The 26,035-nt window shown below is 35.3% G+C and overlaps 1 protein-coding gene across 2 annotated transcripts in view; it reads left to right on the top strand.

The window, feature by feature from the left end:
• Window positions 1-26,035, top strand: part of thsd7ba (thrombospondin, type I, domain containing 7Ba) — a 1,045,844-nt gene that overhangs the window by 752,016 nt on the left and 267,793 nt on the right. For both annotated transcript variants that reach the window (XM_039757380.1, XM_039757379.1), the window contains exons 12-13: window positions 5,665-5,794; window positions 7,310-7,413. In XM_039757380.1, coding sequence (XP_039613314.1) covers window positions 5,665-5,794; window positions 7,310-7,413 — 234 coding nt within the window. The remainder of the gene's footprint in view (window positions 1-5,664; window positions 5,795-7,309; window positions 7,414-26,035) is intronic.

Raw genomic sequence — 26,035 nt, 5'->3', positions numbered from 1 at the left:
TCCACTGGTTTACATTCAGTTTATACAACTGGGGCGCAGAATCATTAAATTACTTGCTCAGGGTGGGGATAGAACTGTCAGTCTTGCTCTTTAAGTTCACTATTTACTTAAACACATTGCCTGCTTTTTTAATACGCCAGCCTCTTCTCAGCCTTCACTGCATGTCATTTCTCAAGTTTGCAGCTGTGAGACCTGCTTGTTGTCAGGCTGACTGCACACAGCTCCTGGTTTTGTATTTCAAATCAAAGGATCAACTCTGTTAAGTAGCAGGCCACTGCCAATTTACCATAAAAGGAACAGGAGATGGACTTTTATTGTAAACTTTTCATTAACTGCACATATTCCAATTATATATAACATTAATGGACTTTATATCACCACGGTTTGTCTGTGTGAATCACTGATATTAATTAAAGTTTCACTGTGTGTTTGAGATTGTCTGTGTGCTTATGTAAATCAACTTTGTATATTTTGATAAGTGCATTATAGTTGCAAACTTGTAAATGCTCTAAGCATATAAGCAGTAAACAGCAATATGTAGAAAAATGCACTGAATGGAAGCATCCCTGGATAAGGGGTACTGGCCTATCATAGGGTCCACGTACACACCACAGGGCCAATTTAGATTTTTTCAATTAAAGTAACCTGAAAATCGTTGGAGATGAGGAAGGAAAACTGGTGCAACAAAAGGAAACCCACATAAACATGGAAAGAACATGCATACACAAAGAATCAAATCCAGGATACTGCACTTATGAGGTAGCAGTTTCATCCACTACAGCAAATTACCTCTTCTTCTTTCGGCTGCTCCCGTTAGGGGCTGCCACAGCGGATCATCTTTCTGTCCTCTGCATCTTACACCTAACACCTGCATGTCCTCTCTCACCACATCCATAAACCGTCTCTTAGGCCTTCCTCTTTTTCTCTTCCCTGGCAGCTCTATCCTTAGCATCCTTCTCCCAATATACTCAGCTTCTCTCCTCTGCACATGTCCAAACCAACACAATCTCCTCTTTCTGACTTTTTCTCCCAACTATCCAACTTGAGCTGACCCTCTAATGTACTCATTTCTAATCCTATCCATCCTCGTCACACCCAATACAAATCTTAGCATCTTTAACTCCTTTAACGCCACTTCCAGCTCTGTCTCCTGCTTTCTGGTCAGTGCCACCGTCTCTAACCCCGAATAACCTAGCTGGTCTCACTACCGTCCTGTAGACCTTCCCTTTCACTCTTGCTGATACCCGTCTGTCACAGATTACTCCTGACACTCTCCTCCACCCATTCCACCCTCTCTTTTTCACCTCTCTTTCACAATCCCCATTACTCTGTATTTAAACTCATCCACCTTCGCCAACTCTACTCCCTGCATCTTCACCATTCCACTCACCTCCCTCTCATTTACACACATGTATTCTGTCTTGATCCTACTGACCTTTATTCCTCTCCTCTCTAGAGCATATCTCCATCTCTCCAAGGTCTCCTCATCCTGCTCCCTACTATCATTACAGATCACAATATCATCAGCAAACATCATAGTTCATGGAGACTCTTGTCTAATCTTGTCTGTCAACCTGTCCATCACCATTGCAAATAAGAAAGGGCTCAGAGCCGATCCCTGATGTAATCTCACCTCCATATTCAATGCATCCGTCTCCTACTGCAGACTTCACCACAGTCACATTTCCCTCGTACATATCCTGTACAATTCTTACATACTTCTCTGCCACTCCCGACTTCCTCATACAATATCATAACTCCTATCGAGACACCCTGTCATATGCTTTCTCCAGGTCCACAAAGACGCAATGCAACTCCTTCTGGCCTTCTCTATACTTCCCCATGAACACCCTCAGAGCAAACATCATATCTGTGTTGCTCTTTCTTGGCATGAAACCATACTACTGCTCACTAATCATCACCTCATTTCTTAACTTAGCTTCCAGCCCATTACTGGTATCAATGAGTGGACGCTTGAGGGTGCTGTTGAAACCCAACAGACAGATGCAGACACCGGTTTAAAAGCACTTATAAATACTGTATTTTAATTTTCTCCTTCAAAGTGCTCCTAAGCACCTCCTCCACCATAAACAAGTAATCACTATAATAAACACAGAATAATTCAACACCACAATTCTCCTCCTCTCCTCCCAGCAACTCCATCACACTCCCTCCCAACTCCGGCTTGCTTGCTGGGTTCCCATCAGTCCTTTATATAGTTCTTAGCCCAGATCAGCTGGAGATTTCAGGATTTCAATTGGCCTGGAAGTACTTCGGTGCTAGGTGAGAATTTATTTTCCCACCAACTCCCCACAGCGTCCCCTGGTGGCACCCATGGTACCCTGCAGAGTTGTGCTGCCGAACTCCAAGTCCTATAGTGCCCTGTCGGCATCTGGGGCACCGCTGCAGTCCAGGAAAGCTGCCGTCTATCGTCTTGGGGGAAGCAGTGTCAGCAAGTCGTGCCTTCCCCCATTCTTTTTTTTCAGGGGCATCCCGACCGGATTGAGCTGCTGGCCGTCCATCACACTGGCCAATAAAATACAAACTAAATTAATTGTTTAATAGATATCTCTCTGAAAAAGAAAAAAAAATGATGTAGTTGCCATCAAAGTCAGCATACATTTTTAAGAGACATTGTACTATAGCAAGCCTATCCCAATAATCATCGGATGCAAGTCAGAAACAACACCAAGACAGAGTGCCAGCCCACTGCAGCATGAACACATGTGTACACACACACGGTTACAATTGGGCCAGTTTCTCGACACCAATTCACTTGCAGCAGTTTAAGAAAACTAATAGGTTCATTTTATTATATTTAATTTTATTAAATAATGTATTGTACGAGAGTGCCTTTTTAAAAATGCCCTGGGTGAGAGTCATGATGTTTTTAGGCTGCTGTAGTTAGATATGTGATTGGTAGTTAACTGAGTAGTTCTGCTCTGTGAGGCCTCCTTGCATCCTCTGTTTTTAGATACTGTAATACAGGGGTCTCCAACTCCATTAATGAAGTGCTACTGTGGCTGCGGTTTTCATTTTAACCTTTTTCTTAATTAGTGACGGGTTTTTGCTGCTAATTAACTCTTTTGCCTTAATTTTAATTGACTTACTATCGAAGACACAGACTCCTAAGTTGCTTGTTTATTTATCAGCCAAATAATAACGTCATACAAAATGAGCCAAAACATGACCATCTCAGTTATTTTGATCAAACAATATCTGAAGATACAGAAAGGTGAAGATCTCAGTAATGTTGATCTTCTGAGGTCACTGAAGCATTTTGATGGTGCCCTTAGAAAAAAGAAAATCAACAGTTTGGGAAATGTCTGCTGTGGTAGAATGAGTGCCCCAACAAGCCATGGAATTAAATAACAGGTTTAATTAAAAAAAAACGTTTTCTAATTAAAAAACTGGTTGGAGTGAAATTACTTGTTTGAGGCCACGACCTAGCTGTTCATCTGTTCGCTCATTTCTTATCTCATTTCTGTTTGGATGCTATTTAAGAAAAAAAAATTTAAGTAATTCAGACAACTGAATCTTAAAACAAGTCACTTAAAATGAAGGGACAACATAATACTTGGCAGCTAAAACTGGTTACTTATTAAGAAAAGGGTTAGAATGAAAAGCTGAAGCCACTGTAACACTCCAGAACCAGAGCTGGAGACCCCACTGTGATACTATGCCTTTCTTTCTAAATGTAATTATATCAAAGACTGAACATATTTTAATATTTCTTTTGAATCATGATATGTGTTGCATTGGTTATTTGACTAAGAAAATCAGCATTGCAGTTCTTGGAAGTATACAGGTAATTGGTTTAGAGTTATTACGAAATGCTCATTTGATGCTCTCAATTAAACTTTGCTGTATTGTATGTCCTGTTGATGTAGGGATTTTCTTTATACATTCATGCTATTATCAACAGCAATTTCTTTATGATTATTTACCATTCAACCCACAAAATTTCTGTGCATTGTGAAACAATCAGTGCATTTCACTCGACTACCGCTGGCATTTGTCGAGTTATAGTAGAGTAAACTAGTCATGTTTTTAGGTCTGTTCTGTCCTACTGTATATGTCCTGTAGCTGCCATGTCTAAATATGTGATAAAGTGGGTTCCATTTCAATCACAGACAGAAAACTGAAGGGTTGTGTACTTTGTAGGTTGAGAGTAGTCACGGTGTAAACAACACAAATTCTATTATCTATTTTCACCACCATAGCCATGACTGTGATATGACCTGATTTAAAATGATATTATATAAGCGAGGTTACAGAAAACTCTTAGTTTACTACCGTCAAGATAATCTTATGACATTTGTATTTTTCATCTAGGCAAGTTTATATGAAATAAATAAGCAGACTTTAGAAAAAATAATAAATATTGGCAGCAAGTACAGCTCAGTCAGTACTGAATTACACGTTTCAGTGACTGAGATAACTGGTTTTCATCATATTGTGTGTTTTGTCATGTGAAGGGCCTGGAGTGATTCTATTTCCCCTTCTGACTCTTTGCTACATAGATTTTAATAAAATGTCCCAAATCCCAAATACAGTACATATTACTCTTACCAGCCTGGTCACTGTCAGGACTGGCTGCTATTGTAGTTACATTCTTCCTCTCTTTCTTTACATCTATAACCCAAGGCAATTAGAAATAGTACCAGAAGAGGTAAGAGAGAAAGTTACACTTTTAATCATAGTTTATTTAATCAAAGATTTTCCAATTGGGCCACAAACATAAGTAGAATAGAAAACATGGCAAAATAATAATATAACCTGAATAATAAGCAGTTTAACTTAGTGTTTAGTCTACCAAGTGTCTCTCTGTCTTATTATGTTGCTTGGTCTCTGTTCTGATATGGCTTCATGATTGAATGAAGCAGCAAATAGACATTTTGCTTCTTTGTTAGCCTAAATTTATAGCAGTCTGGTTTCTTAATGTATCTCAAAGACCAATGGGATGTAATAGTGCAGGGACTCACTCCCTTGGTTCATTCCAGTTCATAACACAGACCCCCTGTCAAATGAACTGTCAGCTAGCACAGATCTGTTCATGTCTTTTCATCTTGGCCACCTGTATCCCCCCAGGCTGTCTTCCTGGATGGGAATGGGTGCTAATATTTGTAAAACTAAATACTAAGATATTTCATCCGGATGCTCATAAATTTTACCTGTCTTACTAAATCCATGCTTCTTATGTCACAGTATAATGGCAGCAGCTTTGCACTCGGTGATGGTTAATGTTATAACAAAGCACTCTTTTGCAATCAGTTGCAACCAGATACAGTAGATGCAGACCCTTCAACTCCACAGTCCAATGCCGGTCAGTCAGTTCTTGCTTTGGTATATCAGCTTAGGGTTAATATCTGCCTTATCGTAAATGTATCTGAAGGAACTGGTTTATAAAGCTGACCCATTAAACTTTTTTGTTTAATAAAAAATAATGGCTGTTTGATAAATCTACATTCTACAAAATATTTATCACCAAATATGTTAGATATTACCAGTTTTTTGCTCTCCATTACACTGTGTTACCCAGAGAATTTCATCTAAACTGTATGAGTTTTAAATGTAAAAATCTGTAAGGTACTTTCACAGTCAGATGTGCTACACAATATGAAGATTACTATTAACTCATAATCAATTGTGCTTTCTCTCCAGTGAATTCAACAAGTAAGCAATTCCGCTATAGAATTATCATCCAAAGACCTGCCAGTGGAGGAGAAGAATGTCCAGACACTCTTTATGAAGAGAGGGAATGTGAAGCGCTCCCACCCTGTCCAGTTTACAGGTACTTTGAGGTTTCTACACTCTATGTGATGTAAAACTGTGTCCAGCACAGAGGTGACGTGTCAGATGCACTCCATGATCTCTGTCACTAACTGAGCACATTAATTTATGCCAAGGTCAGTATGCTTTAAACATACCTGACATGCCTGTTTGAGTAGTTGTTGTTTTCAGTTATCATTAACTTATTTGATGATTCAAGCACTTGTTTAAATGGATGGTGCAGGGATTAGTGTTGCTCAAGGGTCCTGGGTTCAAATCCCAGTGCTGTCATGCTGTGCGTGGCCTTCCATGTGATCCCTGTGTCTTCAAGAGTTTTCACAGGTACTCCAGTTTCCTTCCTCAACCCAAAACATTCTAAACAGGCCCTGTATGAGTGAGTGGCACTCCATGAATCCTTTTAAAAGAGGCTCAGTTTCCCCCAATATGGTATTGAAATAATTTGGCTGTGACAATTGATGAATAAATGAAGTGAGTACCTGTGCTCTCAGCTTTATCTTATTTATTAGTAGTGCTTGAGTAATGGAAACAAGTCTTCAGATTGGATGACTAATAAACATTAACAGACTTAATGCTTCCTGATTGGATAAGCACTTTATGTGCATTGCTAATGATAAACTTAGTGGCCTACAGTTTACTGAGTAATGCAGTTTGTGATGGCAGACTGGAATATACCATAGTTCTTCACTTAAAATGAAGTTGCTTTTCAGTTGAAGGTAGTTTTTGCCATAACACTTTCAACAAATATTGCTGGACTGTAATTTTTTCCTAAACAATTGTTATACCAGTTTTCCTCTTGAGGTTACTTCCCATCTGTCACCTAAGATATAATTATCTAGGTACATTTTAAACAATTAAGAAGTTCTTTAAAATATCTGACAAAACAAAATTGTCTTCTTACGTTAACTGTATACATGGGTTAAAAAAATGATTAACAAACAGCTTCTGCATTCCTTCAATTTTGTTAAGCAGATCACAGCTAGACTCCTAATTTCAGAAAGTGATGTTATCTTCCATTACAGTGTTTTACATTGGTGTGAACCTTCTGGGCAGGCTAGTGGGAAGTCTGGCTTGTTGTGTTGCTCTGTTTTGAATGCCTCACACCTTTTTGCCATTTTTGCATATGTGAATCATAACAGCCAATAATTTGATAAACCAGGAAGAACAAACAAAGAAAAAAAACACAGGCTTTAGAAGTTATCCACAAATTTGGACAATGAGTTCAATATGGCACCAGGTTAAATATCAGCATGGTAATGATGTCACGTCATGCAACATCCAGGGATGTGTCCTTAGTAATGGACACCCGTGTCATTGTAATAGAGGAATAAAGAAAACAACAAAATGGCACTATGATAAACAATGAAATTGTTAACATCTACAGGTTTCAAATAGCGAGAAAAAGATATGTCCCAAAGAAAAATGTATTAAATTTAGAATAATTGAAAGAAAATAGGCTAATGTAACAATTTACTCTTTTGTAAAGATGCCATATACAGTAATCAATATTTTTTTTTAGGTGGAAGACCCAAAAATGGAATCCATGTATGATTGTGCCAGAATCTGTTCGTCACAGAATCACAGGACTCAGTGAATCATGTGGATTGGGATTAGAATCAAGAGGTACCGATATAGAAATAAAAACGTTGCTGTCTATATACTGTATGTAATGGTGTTTAATTTAGTCTGTTGGATCTTTTAGTCTGTGAACCAATAGCAGGTGTGTTTCATAAACTGCAGCTTTCTTATGTAGAGTAGCAGTTTCATGCATTTTTTAGCAAAACTGAGTTACAGTATTTATCAATCAATCCTTATTTCAAATGACATAATCAGCAGGCATTTTAAAGAGGAATTAAAAAATATAATATAGTAATAAACAAAAATCTATTGAGCACAATACAAATTAAAATAGTAGTCCAGGAAATACCAAGAATGATGTATGCAGAGATTGCACACAATATCAGGAAAGACAAGTAAGTAAAATCTAGAGTAAAAGAATTAACTGCTCAACATCAAGCTAATTTTTTTATGAATGTTTCTTTTTTACCGATTTTATTAAAAGCAAGTAACATTCCATCCAATCAAGTTAAAGTTAACAAAGCTAAATTCAACTCAACCCCCAAAGAGAAAAAGAGGAAGGTCAACAGCCAGAGTAAAACTTTAAGATTAGAAAAAGGGGAAGAGAATCCTTTTCACCAATATAAATGCTTATTCTAAAATGTTATTGATTAGATTCTGCCAGATTTTAAAAAAGTTTTTAACAGATCCTTCCAGAATTACATTTTTTCCAATTTCAAATAGTATATAACATCAGTTACCCGCTGACTTAAAAGAGGTGGGCTAGGATTCTTCCAGTTGAACAAGATAAGTCGATGTGCTAGTAGTGTAGTAAAGGCAATCACAGTTTGTTTGTCCTTCTCCACTTTAAGCCCATCTGGAAGAACACCAAACACAGCTGTTAATGGGTTAGGAGGGATTGTGACACCAAGGCTGTCTGAAAGGCATGCAAAGATTTTGGTCCAAAATTATGTTAATTTGATGAACACCCAAAACACGTGGCATAGTGAGGCTGGAGCTCGATTGCAACATGATTGTAATTATAATTTTTCTTTTAACGTCTTGTAAAGCACTTCATTCTTCATATCTTGTATGAAATGTGCTATAGAAGTAAACACTGTTGGTCTGTGATCTCCTGTATCATACCCAAGGTAGAGGAGCAGAATGAGCACTATGTACCAGCTTGGGTTTTGTCATTGTTGACCTTTAATCTGTTTCCTTAAACTCATAGTAATTTAAACATTTTTGCGTATCCTATTTGTGGCCATTTAAGCACAATTTTAAGTTATTTTTCATGAATTCATGTTTTTCCTAATACTGCATACAGTACTTGTATTACTTAGCGTGCCAAGCAGCCATTCCAGTTTTTCTTTCTTATTTTACTTCTACCATTTTTCATCATTGTAGTGTTATGTGGCAATTATTTATGGCCACTGTCAGACTAATACAATTATTATGTTCAGTCCTTATATTCACTTTCTGTCTCCAGATAAATCTGTCATATTAGCTTATGAACTGAATGAGCCCTTGTGCTGTGTACAATGTGTCTGCTAGCTATTTAAACCTCATAAGAAGAAATGTGAGAACATTGTGACCCTGGACTACTTGTTCTGTATGCAAGATTAAAGAAAGAAAAGTGCCCAACTGAGAGAATGTGATCCAAGTGTACACACCCACTGGTCGTTTTTTTGTTTTTTACTTAGCAGAAGTTAACTTTCACATACATTCATATCAGATTACTTCATAGAACTTATGTTATTTGATTTTGTTCAAAGCCAAGCTGCAGTCTTTGTACATATTTGTTCATGGAAGTTAAGTCATATTTCTTGCACAAATTGTTCTGTAAAATATCCTTCCTAAAGGTAACAGTCCCTGGTGTTCCTAAATTAGTAGTTAAAATCTTACCTTGTGTCATACTGAGGCAGAACAGTACAATTCCCTTCATGTGTAGGTAAAAAGTTGTTCAAAAACTTCTCTCAATAATAGTAGTTGGGCCTGGGATAGCGAATAGTAAAAACTGTACAATACTTTTAAAACCACAAAATTCAATACAAGTTACATTCAGTAAGGAAATCAGTTTAAATTGTGAGGTAGCCCAAGGTTTTCTGATATTTCTTCCATCCATATTAGTTTGAAGAGCTAGGTCTCTCTTAACAAAAGACACTCAATTTTTGATTTTTTAAAATATTATTCATTATGACATATTTTACAATTTAAGCAAAAAAGATCAGATGATTGTTTTAAAATCAGAATGGACAACTACATTTGATTTGTTTTTGCCACACTGAAAGGGATCTGAAGGTTTTGTTCAGAAAGAATACATTTAAGAAAAGGTTACATTAAAATAAAACAGAAGAAACATTTCCATAGCTGTGTGACCTTAAAACTACATTATAATTTTTAGCATAAAATGCTTTTTAATATTAATCATAGCTTATATTTTCTAGTCTTGAGAGCTGAAATGTTACAAAAATAAAAAGAAAACATATTTTCATACAATACACATTTCTGATCGTAGTTGTCTACAGATTTCTTGTTCTTTTCATTCTCAGTAACGATTGATGATTCACTTTAGAAGAAAGACAAAATATATTAACAGAAGGAGTGGGAGAGTGGAGGACCCACATTTACATAAGCTGCTTAAAAGCAGAACCACCTGTCCTTGCTGTCCCAAGATCTGTGGCTCAGATATTCAACTCCAGCCATCTAAGGTCACACAAATAACTCTGACAGGTGTTACTCCCATTTCAAACAAATACCGACTATGCACGGTTGCTAAGGAGAAGCTCTCTGTAGGTAGACCACCAGTCAAAGCATACACGTCCACAGGAGCAAAGACAGCAGATCAATGTGGGGAATCATGACTTTATGCTTTACATATACTGTATGTGAGGAAACCAACACATGTCAAGAAAAAACCCTTCATTATAATGGATGGATGGATGGATAGAAAGTTCAAACAAATTCAAGACTGAATTGAATAGTACAAGTAAAACTCTTAGTGCTAGGCCTCTTCTAATGTTGCCAATATCACTTACATAGTATGCTATTTTAGATATGCTTCAGATTACAGTATAGTAATGTTACCTTTAAATATATCATTTTCAATTGGATTCTCAAATTTGTTTCTTTATTTTTCCGATATAGTTTCATTCTGTCTACAGCACAGACATGTTGCTTAACACATTGCTCGCTGGACAATTTACTAAACAGGATGCTAGAGTAAAGGTCTATACATATATGACAAATAATGAACTCTATCAAAAAGTGGTAAAAAACATATTGTATTAGAAAGCAACAGTTTTACTATCAATTAACTGTGATTCTGTCAAAACACTGTTCATTTATTTTCATCTATAACACATTTGAATGAAAGTCCTTGAAGCATAGCACCTCACAAAGTGTAGGCTTAGAAGCACATGTGCAATAAATATAATGTATTTCTTTGTGCTGTCCATGCTTGTTGCACACAATATATTTGGTAGTTGGTGACTGTTTATGTTCAGTGGACGGCAGAATGTTCATGTACTGCTGTCCAGACGGTCTTGAAAAGTCAGACACCTTGGGATGAAGAAACTCCTTCGGGGCACATCAGTACCAGAGCATGCAGCTTCCACATCATTCAGTTCTTTGTCACTATCTCAATCAGTATCATTATCAGTAAAATACTCATCTTGCAACAATTCTAGTTGCTCCAAAACATCATCAGCATTATACCCTTTTTGCGACAACGGTCTTTTTATAGCCCTACTTTCTGAAAGCTGCTATGTGTAAAAAAAAAAAAATTATAGCTGTCCACTAGATAGCATTACTATAGTAGATAACTGAGATGTGGCAGCAAAGCTCACCAGCAAACTGGCTGTGTCTACAGTGGCGGTATACTGAGTTATATCATACGTCACACCATGACAGGCTCACTGAGGTATGACTTAACTCGTACCTTGCATTCAAAATGTTAAATTGGTAATTATAGCAAGCACAATGCTTGTAATGTTCCAGTATATGTTTTCTTTTAAGTTGTGCTAAAGGCATCATAGTATGCAGCCTTATATTAAAACCTGACAGAAGGTGGAACTTTGATAATGCCTAACATTTTATGTGGCAAACTGTAATAACTTTAACGCTTTAGCTATTTTAACTTTAGATAGCTCCTCCCTGACCATCTAACCATACCACTGGACTTATTGTTGGAGATTTAAAAAACAGTTTACTATTTCTATTACTTACTTTTGCTATATTATGTACATTTTTCTTTATTTAAGTTACTGCAAAAATGCATTATTACGTACTTCCTCTTATGTAACAAGACCTTAATAAAGGCTTCTTTTGCTCTTCATAATTAATGAGCAGTAAATAAGTATTTGATGCATTTTTGCAGTACCTAAACTAAACTGTTGCTTTTTTTTTATTTTACTTAATTATTTATCCTTTGTATTTTTTTAACTTCTTATAAATTACTACATATCTTGTACAAAAATGTGTTATATAAATAAATGCTCTTGTTCTGTGATCCACTGTATCACATAGTTGGGACACTGCCATTGTTGACCTTTGCAGGACAACTATTGCCAGTATTAGGTTTAAAGGTCAGGATAATGTGACTAGGAAGCAGACAACTTTGGCTAATCATCAAAACCCATATTTTTATTGCGTTTTCACCTGTGACCAGTGTTGCCAGGTCCACAGTTTTCTCTCCTAACTGGTTATCGGCCACAAGAAAAAATGGGCTTTTGCAGGTTATGGTTATTTGGGCTACTTTTTTAAAAACAATATGGCTATTTCAGCTATTTTTCAATCCCATCCACCACATTTTTACCATGTTTTTTACCCATTCTTTTACTCTGAAATATGTCCCCAGGTAAAAAAAAAAAAAAGTGCACTAAAATACACTTAATTTAAGTGCACCTATTGTGTTAAAGGTGTGCTATTTTCAAGCACTAATTTTGTACTAGGTGTGCTAATGTAATATCATTAGTGTAACTAAATACTGTATATGCTTAAATACAACTAAGTGTACTTGAATGTGCTAATTTGAGACACCATTAAGATGTGCTTAAATATGCTTAAGTACACTTTTTTTATTATTTCTGTACTTTAATAAATTAACTTTGTTTCTACTTGAAGTATATTTGAATCCACATTTTAGATTCTTGTTAATACACGTATAATATATAGGAAGTATACTTCAAAATGTAAGGATAATACATTGAAAACATATTTGGGATATATTTCAAATGTATTTACAACTCAAATATAGCATACTTTTAGTTTATTATATCTCAGAAGTCCAGTAAAATACACCTAAAATGAACTTAATAATAGTGTATGAAAGTACACCAAAATTGAACTTATATTTAAAGCATGCATAACACTGTATTAAGTAATGTACTAATAACAATTTTTTACATATTTTAGGGGTAGTACACTTTGTCTGAGTACACTTAATATCAATTTAAGTATTAGTGCATATTAGCATATTTAGATTACGTACACTGAAGTATTCAATGCATTTTTAATTAGTACATTTGTATTATATTTTCTTTGCACTTATTTTTAGCACACAAAAACAATAATGTGTTAGAAATGTACTTTCTGATAATTAAAGTATTTTAGTACAATTAAGTATATTTTACTTTTACCTGGGTCTAAGTGGACAAAGCGCCCCCACCAATCCTGTGCTTTGATGGAATGTGTCTAACCCTCTCGCTCTGACATTGCCCCCCACTTTCCAGTATATCATTTTGTCTTTCTCAGGTATGTGGTAATGTGCCTGACAGGCATTTAAGTGCCCAGGAAAAAAAAATTTAAGACTAGTGTAAAACAATTTACACTTTTAAACGGTTGAAGTGACAACATGCACTTCCGCAAATATTTGAAATTTGTTATGGAAGGACCAAGCTGTGTTGGGCATATGCAGGTTCAGGAAAGGCCTATTGAACTCTACGTTTGTCCGGTCAAACCACAAGCATCTTTATAGCTACCTGTCACTGTGGAATCAGAAGTGTGGTGAGTTACTTTAATGCATGCATTATTTCAGACAAGAGGATCCCAAGTTAAAACTGAAGCACATATTGGGGGTTCTCATAACGCCACCATGTATTTTAATATAGACCTTGCAGGATGGAAGAAAGAAATGTGACACGGGATTGGCTGAAAGTAATGCTCCCCAGTATAAAAGGCACTTACTGCCTGTAGGGGTCATCTTTCATTTGTTTCTGTCATTGGACTGATTTGAGAGAGTGAGAATTTCAGAGCCTAATAATTACTAATAGCTTGTGCCCATTAGTATATTTTTCGCTTTGCTTATTATAGCTATCTAGTCTTTGAGAAGGTTCGTTGAGGTATTTATTTTTGGATTTTGGTGCGCTTTTTGTACATACACTTGATTCTTCTTTTTGTACATTTTTTTGTGGATTAATTTTTTGGGACTGATAACTGCTTCAAGGAACAACTTTCTGAACAATATATTACTAAGGAAGACTGCCTTTCATAGTGTCTTGTACATTTTTCCTTTTGATTTTGGAACATTGGATTGTACTGTAATTACTGTAAATAATCACCATTTTTTCATCCTTGATTTTTATGCATTATTATCTATGGACTAACGGATGAGCATAAGAATGGTGAGCTGTTAATGGCAAAAAATGAGAAGGTTCAGAATGACAACTTTAAACTGAATTGGAATTTGATCAAAATTGTTTAACTAAGCACAGCCTAATTATTTCAATAATCAAAGTGAAGCATCATTGACTCCAGGAGATGAAGCTCTGGAGGGTTTTGTTGATCATGTGATAAAAGTTTGTTAATAAGAAGAATTAGAGCTGGAAATTCTTGAAAAACAGCTAAGACATAAAGAGAATCAACTTAATTTAATGGAATTCTAGCAAAAAACAACAACACACAAGCAAAAGAAGGCTTTTTTACAAAATGAAGACATCATTACAGCAAACTGTTCTCAGTGAGAAGGAGCATGTTAAGAGAGTCTGGAGAAAAATCTGTTCAGTCTTCAAAAAACGGTGAAGGAAAGGCAGGAACAGTTAGACGACCTTAAACGGCAAAAGCGTGATTTGCAAAGAACCATGAAACATGGAAAACTACATATGAAAATAAAGGTGGATTTTGCCAGAATAGTAAACTGTATTGTAAAGAGAGGAGAAATCTTTTTAGAGAGAGACAGAGGATTTTAACAAGACTTAATCTGTTGATATAGTGTTCACTGGTGATGCTGGGCAATTTTAAGGACAGTGTTTTTGCCAATATAAAACATTTAATTAAGGTTCTTTTAGGACACTAGATATTTAAGTTGTGTGCCTTTTTATATGCATACATTTTCAAACAAGTAAAAGCATGTTTGTTCTGCATTTTTACACTGTTGAGCCATAAGTCACGGTAATATCCCAAGATATGACTTCATATGGTGGTTTCAAATTCAAATTTCAAAAATACAGTTTTCTTAGTAAAATGTGGAATTTGGTAGTATTTTAAAAAGGTCCAACAGATGGCAACCTTCAACAGTCTATCTGAACAATTATTCTAAATCATTGGGTGTCAAACTCGTGGGCTGAATATTTTTGCGGCCCAGCCAGATGTTTGCCAATGAAAGTGATTACTACATATAGCTGGGTTGCATGCATTTCCTTTACATGCAAGTGAACCATTTCTCCCACTGTTTCTACCAGCCGATTATATACCTACTATCATGTGCCAGTGCTACTTCCATGTCCAGTCGTCAGTCTTCTTTGAACTGTTTGGTGTGTGTAACAGGAGATACTTCGTTTTCGGTGAACAAGATAAATAAATTTATTTACGTTACGCTTATTAATTTGTGCAGTTACTTAGTGTTTGGTAAGTTGATGTTCAAGAAAAAATCCAGATATTTATTAAAATATTCTATTATTTTATGTTAAATTGCTGACGAACATCAAAATTTCCAAGAAAAGTGGGAATTGGAGTATTAAAAAATAAAATAATCTGTTTGATATGTAATAATATTGCCAGTGTACCAAAGTTATACAATATTAATCGTCACTATAAATAACAGAAATCAAAATATGATAATTATGAAGGATTAATGAGACAAGAAAAGTTGAAAGAGCTCAATTCGGGACTGAAAAAACAACATTTCATGTTTACTAAAGTATCACAAAAAAGTGAAGCGGCGGTGCACGCAAGCTACGTCTTGTCGGAGTTAATAGCAAAACACTCGAAACCTTTTACTGAAGGTGATTTCATTAAGGAATGTCTAATTAAAACTGCAGAAATTATTTGTCCTGAAAATATGAAGGCTTTTCAAACAATCTCTTTGTGTTGAAATACAGTTGCGGAAAAAATTACGGATTTGGCTGACAATTTAAGTGTTCAGATCAAAGCAAAATCATCTAGTTTTGAAGCTTTTTCCATTGCCTGTGACGAGAATGCGGACATTGGTGAAGTAGCTCAATTAGCTGTGTTTCTTCGTGCTTGCGATACGGAATTATTGGAACTAGCACCAATGCATAACACTAGCACAGAACAAGATATATTCAATTGTTTTTGAACTTCTACAAAAATAGAATCTACCTCTGTCAAAATTAACTTCTGTAGCTACAGATGGAGCTCCTTCTATAACAGGAAACAACAATGGTTTTGTGGCATTACTGCAAAAAAAAAAAACAAAGTGAAGTTTATGAAGGCTCCAAGATTCATCATACACATTGCATTATACATCAAGAAGTATTATGCGCGAAAGTAATAAACATTAAAAATGTGTTAACATTTATCAAAAAAATAATTTCATAAAATCTCGAGGCTTAAATCAGCGACAGTACTCTGCTTTCTTAAGTGAATATTCCGGTTTGTCCTACTATACCGAGGTACATTGGCTATCCTGCTCCAAGATTCTTAAACAATTCTAGGATTTGAAAGGTCTTAATAACTAAAAATCAAGACACAAGACACAGTGTGGTTGCAAGATTTATCCTTCATGGTTGATATAACAAAACACTTGTATGATTTAAATTTAAAACTGCAAGGAAAGGATTAGGTCATTATGAACATGTGCGACCAATTTAAGGCATTCAAATGTAAACCACAGGTAAAATTCCGTTACAATGAATTCCCAGGGACCTAAAAAATATTTTGTTGCAACGAAAATTTTGTTGTAGTGAGATTCTGTATTTGTTACTATAGTGCTTTCTTTAACTTGTATCCAGGCATTGGCAATCATTTCAATAGCTTCTTTCGCATTAATTTTAATCTCCTCCTGCCTACAAGTTATGCTTTTAGAATTTTTCTCAGCATTTCCTTGCGATAATACACTTTCAGGGTGCAAATAATGCCCAAATCTAATGCCTGAAGCACTGCTGTGCAATTGGGTGGGAAGAATTCAACGCAAACATTATCTAAATATGAAAGCATGCTGTGGACAGCACAGTTATCAATCAAGAGCCGAATCATCCTTTTCTTCATATTGTGAGATTTCTGAACTCTTTTGAGACCCCCCACACTCCCCACCCAATGGGAACGACATGCTGAAGTGTGTCCCGAAGTGCGATTGCATCATCTGTGGAAGATTGTTTATCCGTTGCTGGGGCAGGGAAATATGAGGTTCACAGCAGTGCAGTGAAGTGCCACAGAAGCAAATCATAAAAGATCTGGGTCGCACTATGTCCCTGTCTTGTACCCCAAAACACAAGGCTTAGTCTCAGTACTTTAGCAAAACCAGCTTTATTGAGCTTGAAACAGCAACGGCACAGTTATTTATTGTAGCGTGATCTGCCACTCTACTACAGACACAGCAGTCAGGCAGGGTCGTGGACAGGTCAGTGACCAAGTAATCCTGTTATTTGCATTTACAATTTAGGTGCTCCTAACATTGCATTATCCATTGAGATATTTTCTGTTGACTTTGGCGGAGAGATGCAGCATAGCTGTGAGCATGCTATTGCCCCATACAGACGCAGAGATCGCACTTCGGGATGCTCTTCGGTGCACTGTCTAGTTGGGGGAGGTCCCAAGAGAGTTTACAAACCTCACATTTTCTTGAATGAGTGCTGTATTAATAGGAATGTTTCTCAAATGAGCATCACTGAACCACATAAAAACTGCTTTTTCTTTAAATTTCTTCAAATGCAGTAGTTTACATACATTTGCAACCCGAGATTTTTCATTTTTTTTTTGCTCTATCTTTCAAGAAAGTTGACAGCGTCGATGGCGAAATTCCGAATTCACTAACGTCTTTTTTCTGCAATCGAAAGCTGCAAAAAAATTAAAGTTTTTTAAAGTGCTGTTTTCTATAGGAGGGTGACAATGAGTTAAATTCCAATGGATATTTTTCAAATGTTGACAAGCAAAAAGCAAAAGGTATCACTGAAAGCCGCAGGAAACAAAAAAGGCAAAAACAAAAAAAAACAGTATGAGAAATGTTTGAAGAAAGAAAAAAAATTTACAGTGTTTCTGTTTGGGGATCGTTGTGCACAACTGAGCTGCAACCACAGAACTAACATTTCTCAATGATTCATTCAGGCATTTCAAGGTCTTTTGGGCACTTTATTGTAATGAAAGTATGTGCTGAATGTACTTCGTAGTAACGAAATTTCTATAGACTCGTGTAATATGGCGAAGTTGTCGGGACCATAAAAATACTTCATAGTAATGAAAATTTTGTTGTAAAGATATTCGTTGTAATGGAATTTTACCTGTAGTTATTTAGGAAAAGCAGTTGAAAAATGAAGATTTAATGCACTTTCCGACGTGCAACACAAACAAATCAAGTTTAAGTGAAACTGCATCATATCAAAAATACACAGAAAAATTGTAAGCCTTTGAACTGTATTTGAAACAAGGTTTGTAGATTTTAAATTTTTGGAAGACAAGTTTTCTTTGATTTTTTCAAATTTTTCAATAAATATTGAATCAGTACCTAATCAAATGCAAATGGAGGTAATTGAGATCCAGTGTCATTAAATTTGAAGGCAAAATTCAGTGAAGTGGTGTGCCTGGATTTTACAAATATTTACCTGCCAGATTTGAAAATATCTAAAAATTCGCAAATGAAATTATACCCATGTTTGGAAATACTTATTAGTGTGAGCAGTTACTTGCAATTATGAATGGAAATAAGTCTTCTGCCAGATCCAGAATTACTGATATTCACCTTGGATCAGTTTTGAAAGTAATCACTGCAAAGTAGGAAGGATAGTACACTGACAAAAAGGAAAATGGCAGGTTGTTACATTTACAAGAATGTATTTACTTCATAGTACATGTATTGTTTATGTTCCACTTTTGAACATAACTCGATCATGTTTAATTTATTGAATCTTGTGGGATGTACAATATACTAATTTCAGTTATTTAGCTAGATGTCAAAAGTTATATTTAGTCCTCACCAGAAATTAATATGCACCTAGTGGATTTATCATCAGCAGAGGTTGGATAACTTGGCGGTAATGTCATGTGACTTTTAAAGAAGCAACAGGATGTTTGTAGAGTTATTGTCGCTGGTTAAGAGCAAAAGGTTAGTGAAGTAAAAGTTAAAAAAATAAAAGCACACACACACAACGAGAAATATTCAGATATTCATTTAAATACATAATCACACAGACTAATGTTACTCCGTTTTGCATTTTTTCTTGTATTCTCTTTTAATGTTTTATCAAGGCCCTGCAGTCAGGAGACCCGGGTTTGCTTCCCGTGTCCTCCCTGTGTGGCGTTGTTTCATTGACATGAGTGAGCCATGTTTAACATAATTCATTTAACAGAGAATGAAAAAGTTTCATTCATTTTATATAAAAATATGTTGTTTCAGAATATAATTTAGTGCACTAAGCATAATTAAATTATTTTTGATGAATTGTTTTTTATGTTATTTTTTTTATTTAAATCTGACATGCCATTTTTTTCAGCGTAGCAGAGAAGAGAAGCCAATTGTCAGAGAGAAAATATTTTATCGTTGTTCCTGTTCTTTTTTTATAATGTACTTTTCAAAATAAACCTGCGTTTTTATGAAAATTAAAGTTTTTTGTTTTTTGCGGCCCACATAAACTTAAACCTCGTTTATTTGGCCCATGTTAGCCTTTGAGTTTGACATGCTTGTTCTAAATCATTTAAAGCAGACTGGTAGAATACTAGTATTTATCATTTTTTCAGATGTTTATAGTTGACTTTCAACAGATAAACCACAGTATGATATCTGTAATGTTTTATTCTGATTGTATTCTGTTTCTATGTTGTATATTTTCCTCATAAATGAAACATTGAATTTTTCCAGTTATTACTTTTCTTTCGTGATTTATCACTGTACAGTAGTTAGATCCCCCATCCAATGTATAGTACTTTACTTGGCTGTAGTGACCTTGTTTTGTAATTTCCTGATACACTGATAAAAATGGCATGTTAGATTAAAATAAAAAAAAATGTACATTGGTCGCACATAATAAAATTGTTTTTATAAAAATCATTTAATTATGCTTAATGCACTTAATTCATCTATGCTGAGAGAACATAATATTTTTATATAAAATGAATGAAACATTTTCATTCTCTGTTAAAATAATTCAGTTATGTTAAATGAACACGACTTATGTCAATAAAACATAACATTTTAACAATTGTTTTATAAACATTTAAAAAAAATTCACCTCACTGACTTACTTAGCTATAACCTTATTTAGGTTGTCAGTTACACTTGTTTCAGTATCATTTTATAGTTCATGTTCAAAGTGATCAATAAGAAATAAACTAGTTTTATTTGGTAAAAACAATACAAACTAACAAAAAATACAAAAAATTAATATTCAAAAGCTAAAATGCTCAAAAGCTGTATAAGAACACTGCTTCTTTGGCTGTGCCAGAATGCCATGACCAACTTATAATTAAATATACAGTATAACTATATATAATTAAATATGTTCAAATATAAATATAAATGAATACAAAATGCACGTTGAATAGAGTGTTACATTATAAAGTAAATTTACATTTATGTAACTATCCATCCATCCATCCATTTTCTAACCCGCTGAATCCGAACACAGGGTCACGGGGGTCTGCTGGAGCCAATCCCAGCCAACACAGGGCACAAGGCAGGGACCAATCCTGGGTAGGGTGCCAACCCACCACAGGACACACACAAACACACCCACACACCAAGCACACACTAGGGCCAATTTAGAACCGCCAATCCACCTAACCTGCATGTCATTGGATTGTGGGAGGAAACCCACGCAGACACTGGGAGTTATGTAACTATATATATATTATAAAATAAATGTAAAATAATAGTAAAACAAAGTGCAAAAATTGCTGCTCAGCACCTCATTTTACAAGATAATTTTTTTTTTCTATTTTCAAAACATTCCACAGCAACCTCCCATAATTACATCATATCAAAACTGATATGATAAGGGAAAAAACCTTGAGCAATCTACTTATTCTTTTTTTTTGTTGCATATACACTGACCCACATAATTACTCAGGTCCCAGCAAAAAAAAAAGGGCAAGCAGAATACCTTAAGAACTTCAAAGCAGCACTTTTTAACAAAATTTTGTGCACATCAACAAAAGAGGTACATTTTGTATATTATAAGTACTTTTAATACAACAATGAAGTAACCTAATACAATATGCTACAAAGATTAAGGTGCAAAAGTAACAGAGTGCATGATCGGGGAGCAGTCCATTGATAGTTCAGAGTAGCTCACTCATAGAGTTTCTTTTTTAGAGCTTGAGCTTTTTTAGAGAGTGTGGTACCTTCCAGCTCCATGACAATCTTCTGGAGTACTTCAAATGTATATTTAAGTTCAGGAGGATAACTGAGGTTTAAAGCATATATTAATCCAAACAACATGGCAGTCGCAAATACAATATTAATTATGTAAACGTACCTGTACTAAGAGAGTAAAACTACACAACTTATAGTTGAATTAAACGTGAATACAATGAAGAAAGAAAACGTTAGTCTATCTGTTTTTCCTTTTATTTCACTAATCTTTTTCTGTTAACCAGTGATAATAACTCAAACCCACAACATGTTGCTTCTTTGAAAATCCAGCAAGTTATCCAGCTTCCGCTGACGACAATTCCGCTTGGTGCGTATTAATTTCCGGTGAGGACTAAACATAACTATTTTGATATCTTTCCTAATGATTGACATTAGTATATTGTACATTCCGCAAGATTAAATAAATTAAACATGATGGAGTTACGTTCAAAAGTGGAACATAAACAATACATGTAATATAAACTAAATGCATTTTTGTAAATGTAACAACCTATATTTTACCGATTTTTCAGTGATTTGTGAAAGCCCATCAGTCTGTGCTGCAGTGTTGTAAATGATTTCAAGCCAGTTAATATATTGGTTCAAAATAAACTTTCTTATAGAATCCAAAAAAAAAGTTCTTAAGGAGGCTAGTAGGTACATATATAAACCCTTGACACATATTTTTAGGAAGTTAATGCGCACTGGAGAGATTCTGAAGGACTGGAAAATGGCAAATATCATCCCATTATATAAAAAGGGCAGATCCAAGCAACTATAGGCCAGTAAGCAGTGATATTTCAGTTTTGGTATTAATTGTAGTATTTTATTTTATAAAAGTAATTTTTATTTCGTTTTAGTTTTCATTGGAGTCAACCATTTTTATTTATATTTAGTTCTTTGTTTAAAAATTTAGTTTTTATTTTATTTAGTTTTGGCTTTTTTACATAATATTAATACAATTTTAGTTTTTTTTTCTATTGCAAGACCTCAAATGCTGTCCTTAACATATTTCAATGCCAGTTTTGTTTCAGTCAACTAAACAGATTAAACATGATAAAACAGATTAAGTGGCCTGATGAGTATAGTCAGTAAGATCAAATGCTTCAAACCAAGAAACCAGTCTGTGCCAGCACGTTTCTGTTAAGCTTTAAACAAGCACGCATTTTGAGAGATTTTTTTCATGTGATAGCCACACAGTGACAATATTCATTTGACGAGTGCCTGTAATGCAGGTGCACAGACAAGGTTCATTGACACTGGTACCTTGGGGTTGTAGACCCACAGGCAAATGCGGTGATGGGTTATAAAGATAACTCAGTTCACTGTGTATTCATTCCAGGTTCAGATAACAAACCTTGATTTGTGCCTTCCTAAATATTTATTTTTTGATCTTTGGTTTCCTGACATTAGCTACGTTCATAGACTGATTTTCCGCTTCCTTTTTTGATTTTGGCACTACAGTTTTCTCTATATCCAGGTTCTCACCAGTTTCTGTCTCTTGTCTATTCTCCTAATTGCCCTTTTAAAACGTGTTGGCCGGCTGCATATTTATTGCAGATGTGATGGTGACCCTCCAAGATGATTTTTCCTTGGAAAAAAATGCTTCTACTCAATGAAAGAAGTCCACAACATGCTCACAAGGTGTTTACTATTAGTTTTTGTTTGTGTGAAGGTTTGCCGTGTGAAACTCAGTTGAACTAACTGGAGACTGAAGCAAAGCAAGTAATCATTATTTAATCGTACCCAAAGCAAATGGAGTATGAGTGTGGAAGCACCTTTAGTGACCTTTTCAATCTGCTCTCAATGTGCTGGGGTGTCTGTCTCGCTCCTTTGATAATTTCATGAGGAATTCCTTCTAGCCACTGCCAGCTGGGTGGTGTGTTTGACCATACTAAACTCTTGGCATCTTAGCACCTCCTACTTCAATGTATCATCAACATTTTCCAATATAGCAATAATCTGTAAGTCATTGTGTGATTTTTTCCGTATCACTTGTAACACTAATGATTTCCTGAGACAAGCTGGGTAATTCACTTTACCTCCTTCTTTCGTTCTGTACCTGTAATTTTTTTAACGAGAGGCCCAGTTGAAATCAATTGAAGCAAAAGCAAGATCACTAAGTGGCTGTGTGCCAAAGAGCTTCATCCATTTCTAAAGACACTTGCTGCCACTCAGGGCCACAACTTACATTTATTTTATTAGAAACAACTGAGCCGTCTTCATTCAAGAATGTCTTCAGAAAGTTTAACCTGCTGTGAGTGAGATGAATAAGTCAGGTCTGTGGCTCTTCATGGGGGGTTATAATCGCTGAGTATTTGTATATTTTTATTTTATCATTAGAAATCTAAAGTTGTTTATCTTGTGACAGTTCTTGTGTTTGACTCTAGTCTCAGTCTGTGGATTGCATGAGCAGCTGTTGAAATGTTTTTATCCAATGTATTTTCCTAAATTCTGGCTGCATTACAATATATAAAAAGATTTGTATTCTTTTAAACTGCTACCCACTCCAAACCACTGCATCTCTTTCAATTATTGGATACTTCTTCACATGATAAAGGTGATAAATGTGGTCTGTGTTCAACTAGTGTACAGAATATCTCTAAGTAAATGTGTAATGTATTTTATATCTTATTTGTACAGATACAACACATATATTTTGTTGATTTACTATTGAACTCATTATACAGTATGACTCTTTTAATGTTTGGTATGCAGCTCTTAGTTTATATTTTTCATTAACATGCCATTATGTTTGACGTGCCATTTGTGAATTCTCAATGAAAGGTACTCTTCATTTAAATATTGCGCATACTTTATTTCTTTACTTTTTCTGAAATCTCAAGAGCCTTTTCTGTTTTATTGTATTTGAACAACTTAAATATTCATTGATGGACTTGAACTGCTACCTTTTTCTCAAACACATCCTAGGCAGTGCCATGCTATATTGATATATGCTATTAATTCAAATACTTTGAAGTCCTTGGATTTGCAGTTTATGTAGCTGCACTGTAACTTTCCCAGTTAATGACTTAAATATCAGTACTTGCCTGTGTTTAAATGGTATGATGTTCAGACTTGACTGTTTACTAGACCAATACAAATCAACATTCATGTCTTCAGCAGGGTTAACATGATGTGCTGATTTAAAACTGCCCCTCAATGAAAGCAACACTTTATTATCAAATACATTAGAGAGAATTTGTCTTCCTTGTTCTATTACTGCTGGTAACCTGGCAATACAGAAATGCATTCTAATTTTCAAAAGCATTATTTTTGCCCTGGAAATGAATTCCTTAAGACAATGTTTTTTGCATAATATAGCACTGCACAAACAAATATTACAGCATCTGTTTTTGTATATGCTGACAGACAGATATTAGACAATAGACACAAAGAGATATACATAATAATATACACATTGATGCTTTCCAAACCTTTTCGGTTGCAATGCCTCCAAGGTCTTTTAAACATTTCCTCTACACCTCAACACTCTACATGCATTTCTAGATTTTAGACATTTATTTTTATATTTACAATTATTTTAAATTAAAGATTTACCACAGTTAGTGACACTCTCACATAACTAGTAAGTAGTACTCAGCAATTTGTTTATTTTGATGAAAACACAGAAATACATTGAAGCCAATGGGAAATATGAAAATGAACTACTTTTAGGTGATTTGTAATGGTGCAATGGTATTTTAAGTGTCCCTGGTGAGCATAGGGAAGCATCTGCCAGCTATGCTGGACCAACTACTGTGGCCAAAAGGTTGACCTGAGCTGTGAGGCAGCATAGCTAACCCCTGCTCCACTGTGTCTCAAAAACAAAAAACAAAACATTGTAGATGGTATGATAGCCACAAAAGCAGTGGCCACAAACTAGCAATAAGTTAAAAAAATGTATATATATCATTGCACAAACAGAGATCCAATCTTTGGGGCACACATTGGCCATGACATGAAGAGGCACCATGGAAGTGGCTTGTTCTGTTGTTTGAGGTCCTTGGTGCTGCTAGAACAATTTTTTTTCAATCTATCTATGCAGATGTTTCACACTGTTTTTCTCCATAAAGAAGATAGAAACAATTTATAAATAGTAATAAATCCTTTGTTATTTTTGTAGAGAAAAGCCAAGCAAAATGACACTTTTTATTGGCTAACTAAAAAGATTACAATATGCAAGCTTTCGAGGCAACTCAGGCCCCTTCTTCAGGCAAGATGTAATATAGAAACTGAAGTTCCTTGTGTTTATATATACACACACTAGGACAAGAAACAACAATGGTAAATCTTTAAATGAAAAATCATAAATGTAAAAAATTAATAGATTCATTCAGGCTAAGATTAATTTAACAAGAGAGAGAAAACAATGTATGGTCAAGATCTTTGGATAAGATAACTGTCCAACAAAGTCCTTTGAAGTTTGTGTTGAGTTTTTCAAAACAATGTGGCTCTGTAGACAGGTTGTCTGTGTCAGTCTTAGTGATGCAAACAATCGTCATACAGTACCTGGCCATAAAACTCTTGTCTCTATTCAAGCCTTGTTGTAATGTATTAAATTTTAGCATGAGTTTAACTTCCCATTCTTTTCTCTCTTGCTGTGTGTTGAAGTTGCCCATAAGCACTGTGACTTTAAAGTCCCTCTCACAGTGTCCATGGCTGTTGAAGTGGGCCGCTACAGGAACATCTGTGTTGCCACGTTTAATGTGGAACCTGTGTAAATTCATTCTCTGGCGGAGTGTTTGTCCAGTTTCTCCTACATAGAGTGCAGTGTCAGGACATTTCATGCAGAGAATTACGTAGACCACATGAGATGATCTATTGGAAAATGATCCCATTATGTGATGTTTAAGTTGGCAGTGTGGTATAACTATACAGTCTGTATTGTAAATGTGGGCACACGTTTTACATCTTTTCTGTAGACCGGGAGATGTGCCATTTTCT

This window comes from Polypterus senegalus, chromosome 6 (genome assembly GCF_016835505.1).
Source record: "Polypterus senegalus isolate Bchr_013 chromosome 6, ASM1683550v1, whole genome shotgun sequence".
Classification (NCBI taxonomy): Eukaryota; Metazoa; Chordata; class Cladistia; order Polypteriformes; family Polypteridae; genus Polypterus; species Polypterus senegalus.
Note: the sequence above shows the minus strand (reverse complement) of the source record. Positions and strands in the feature narration are given on the sequence as shown.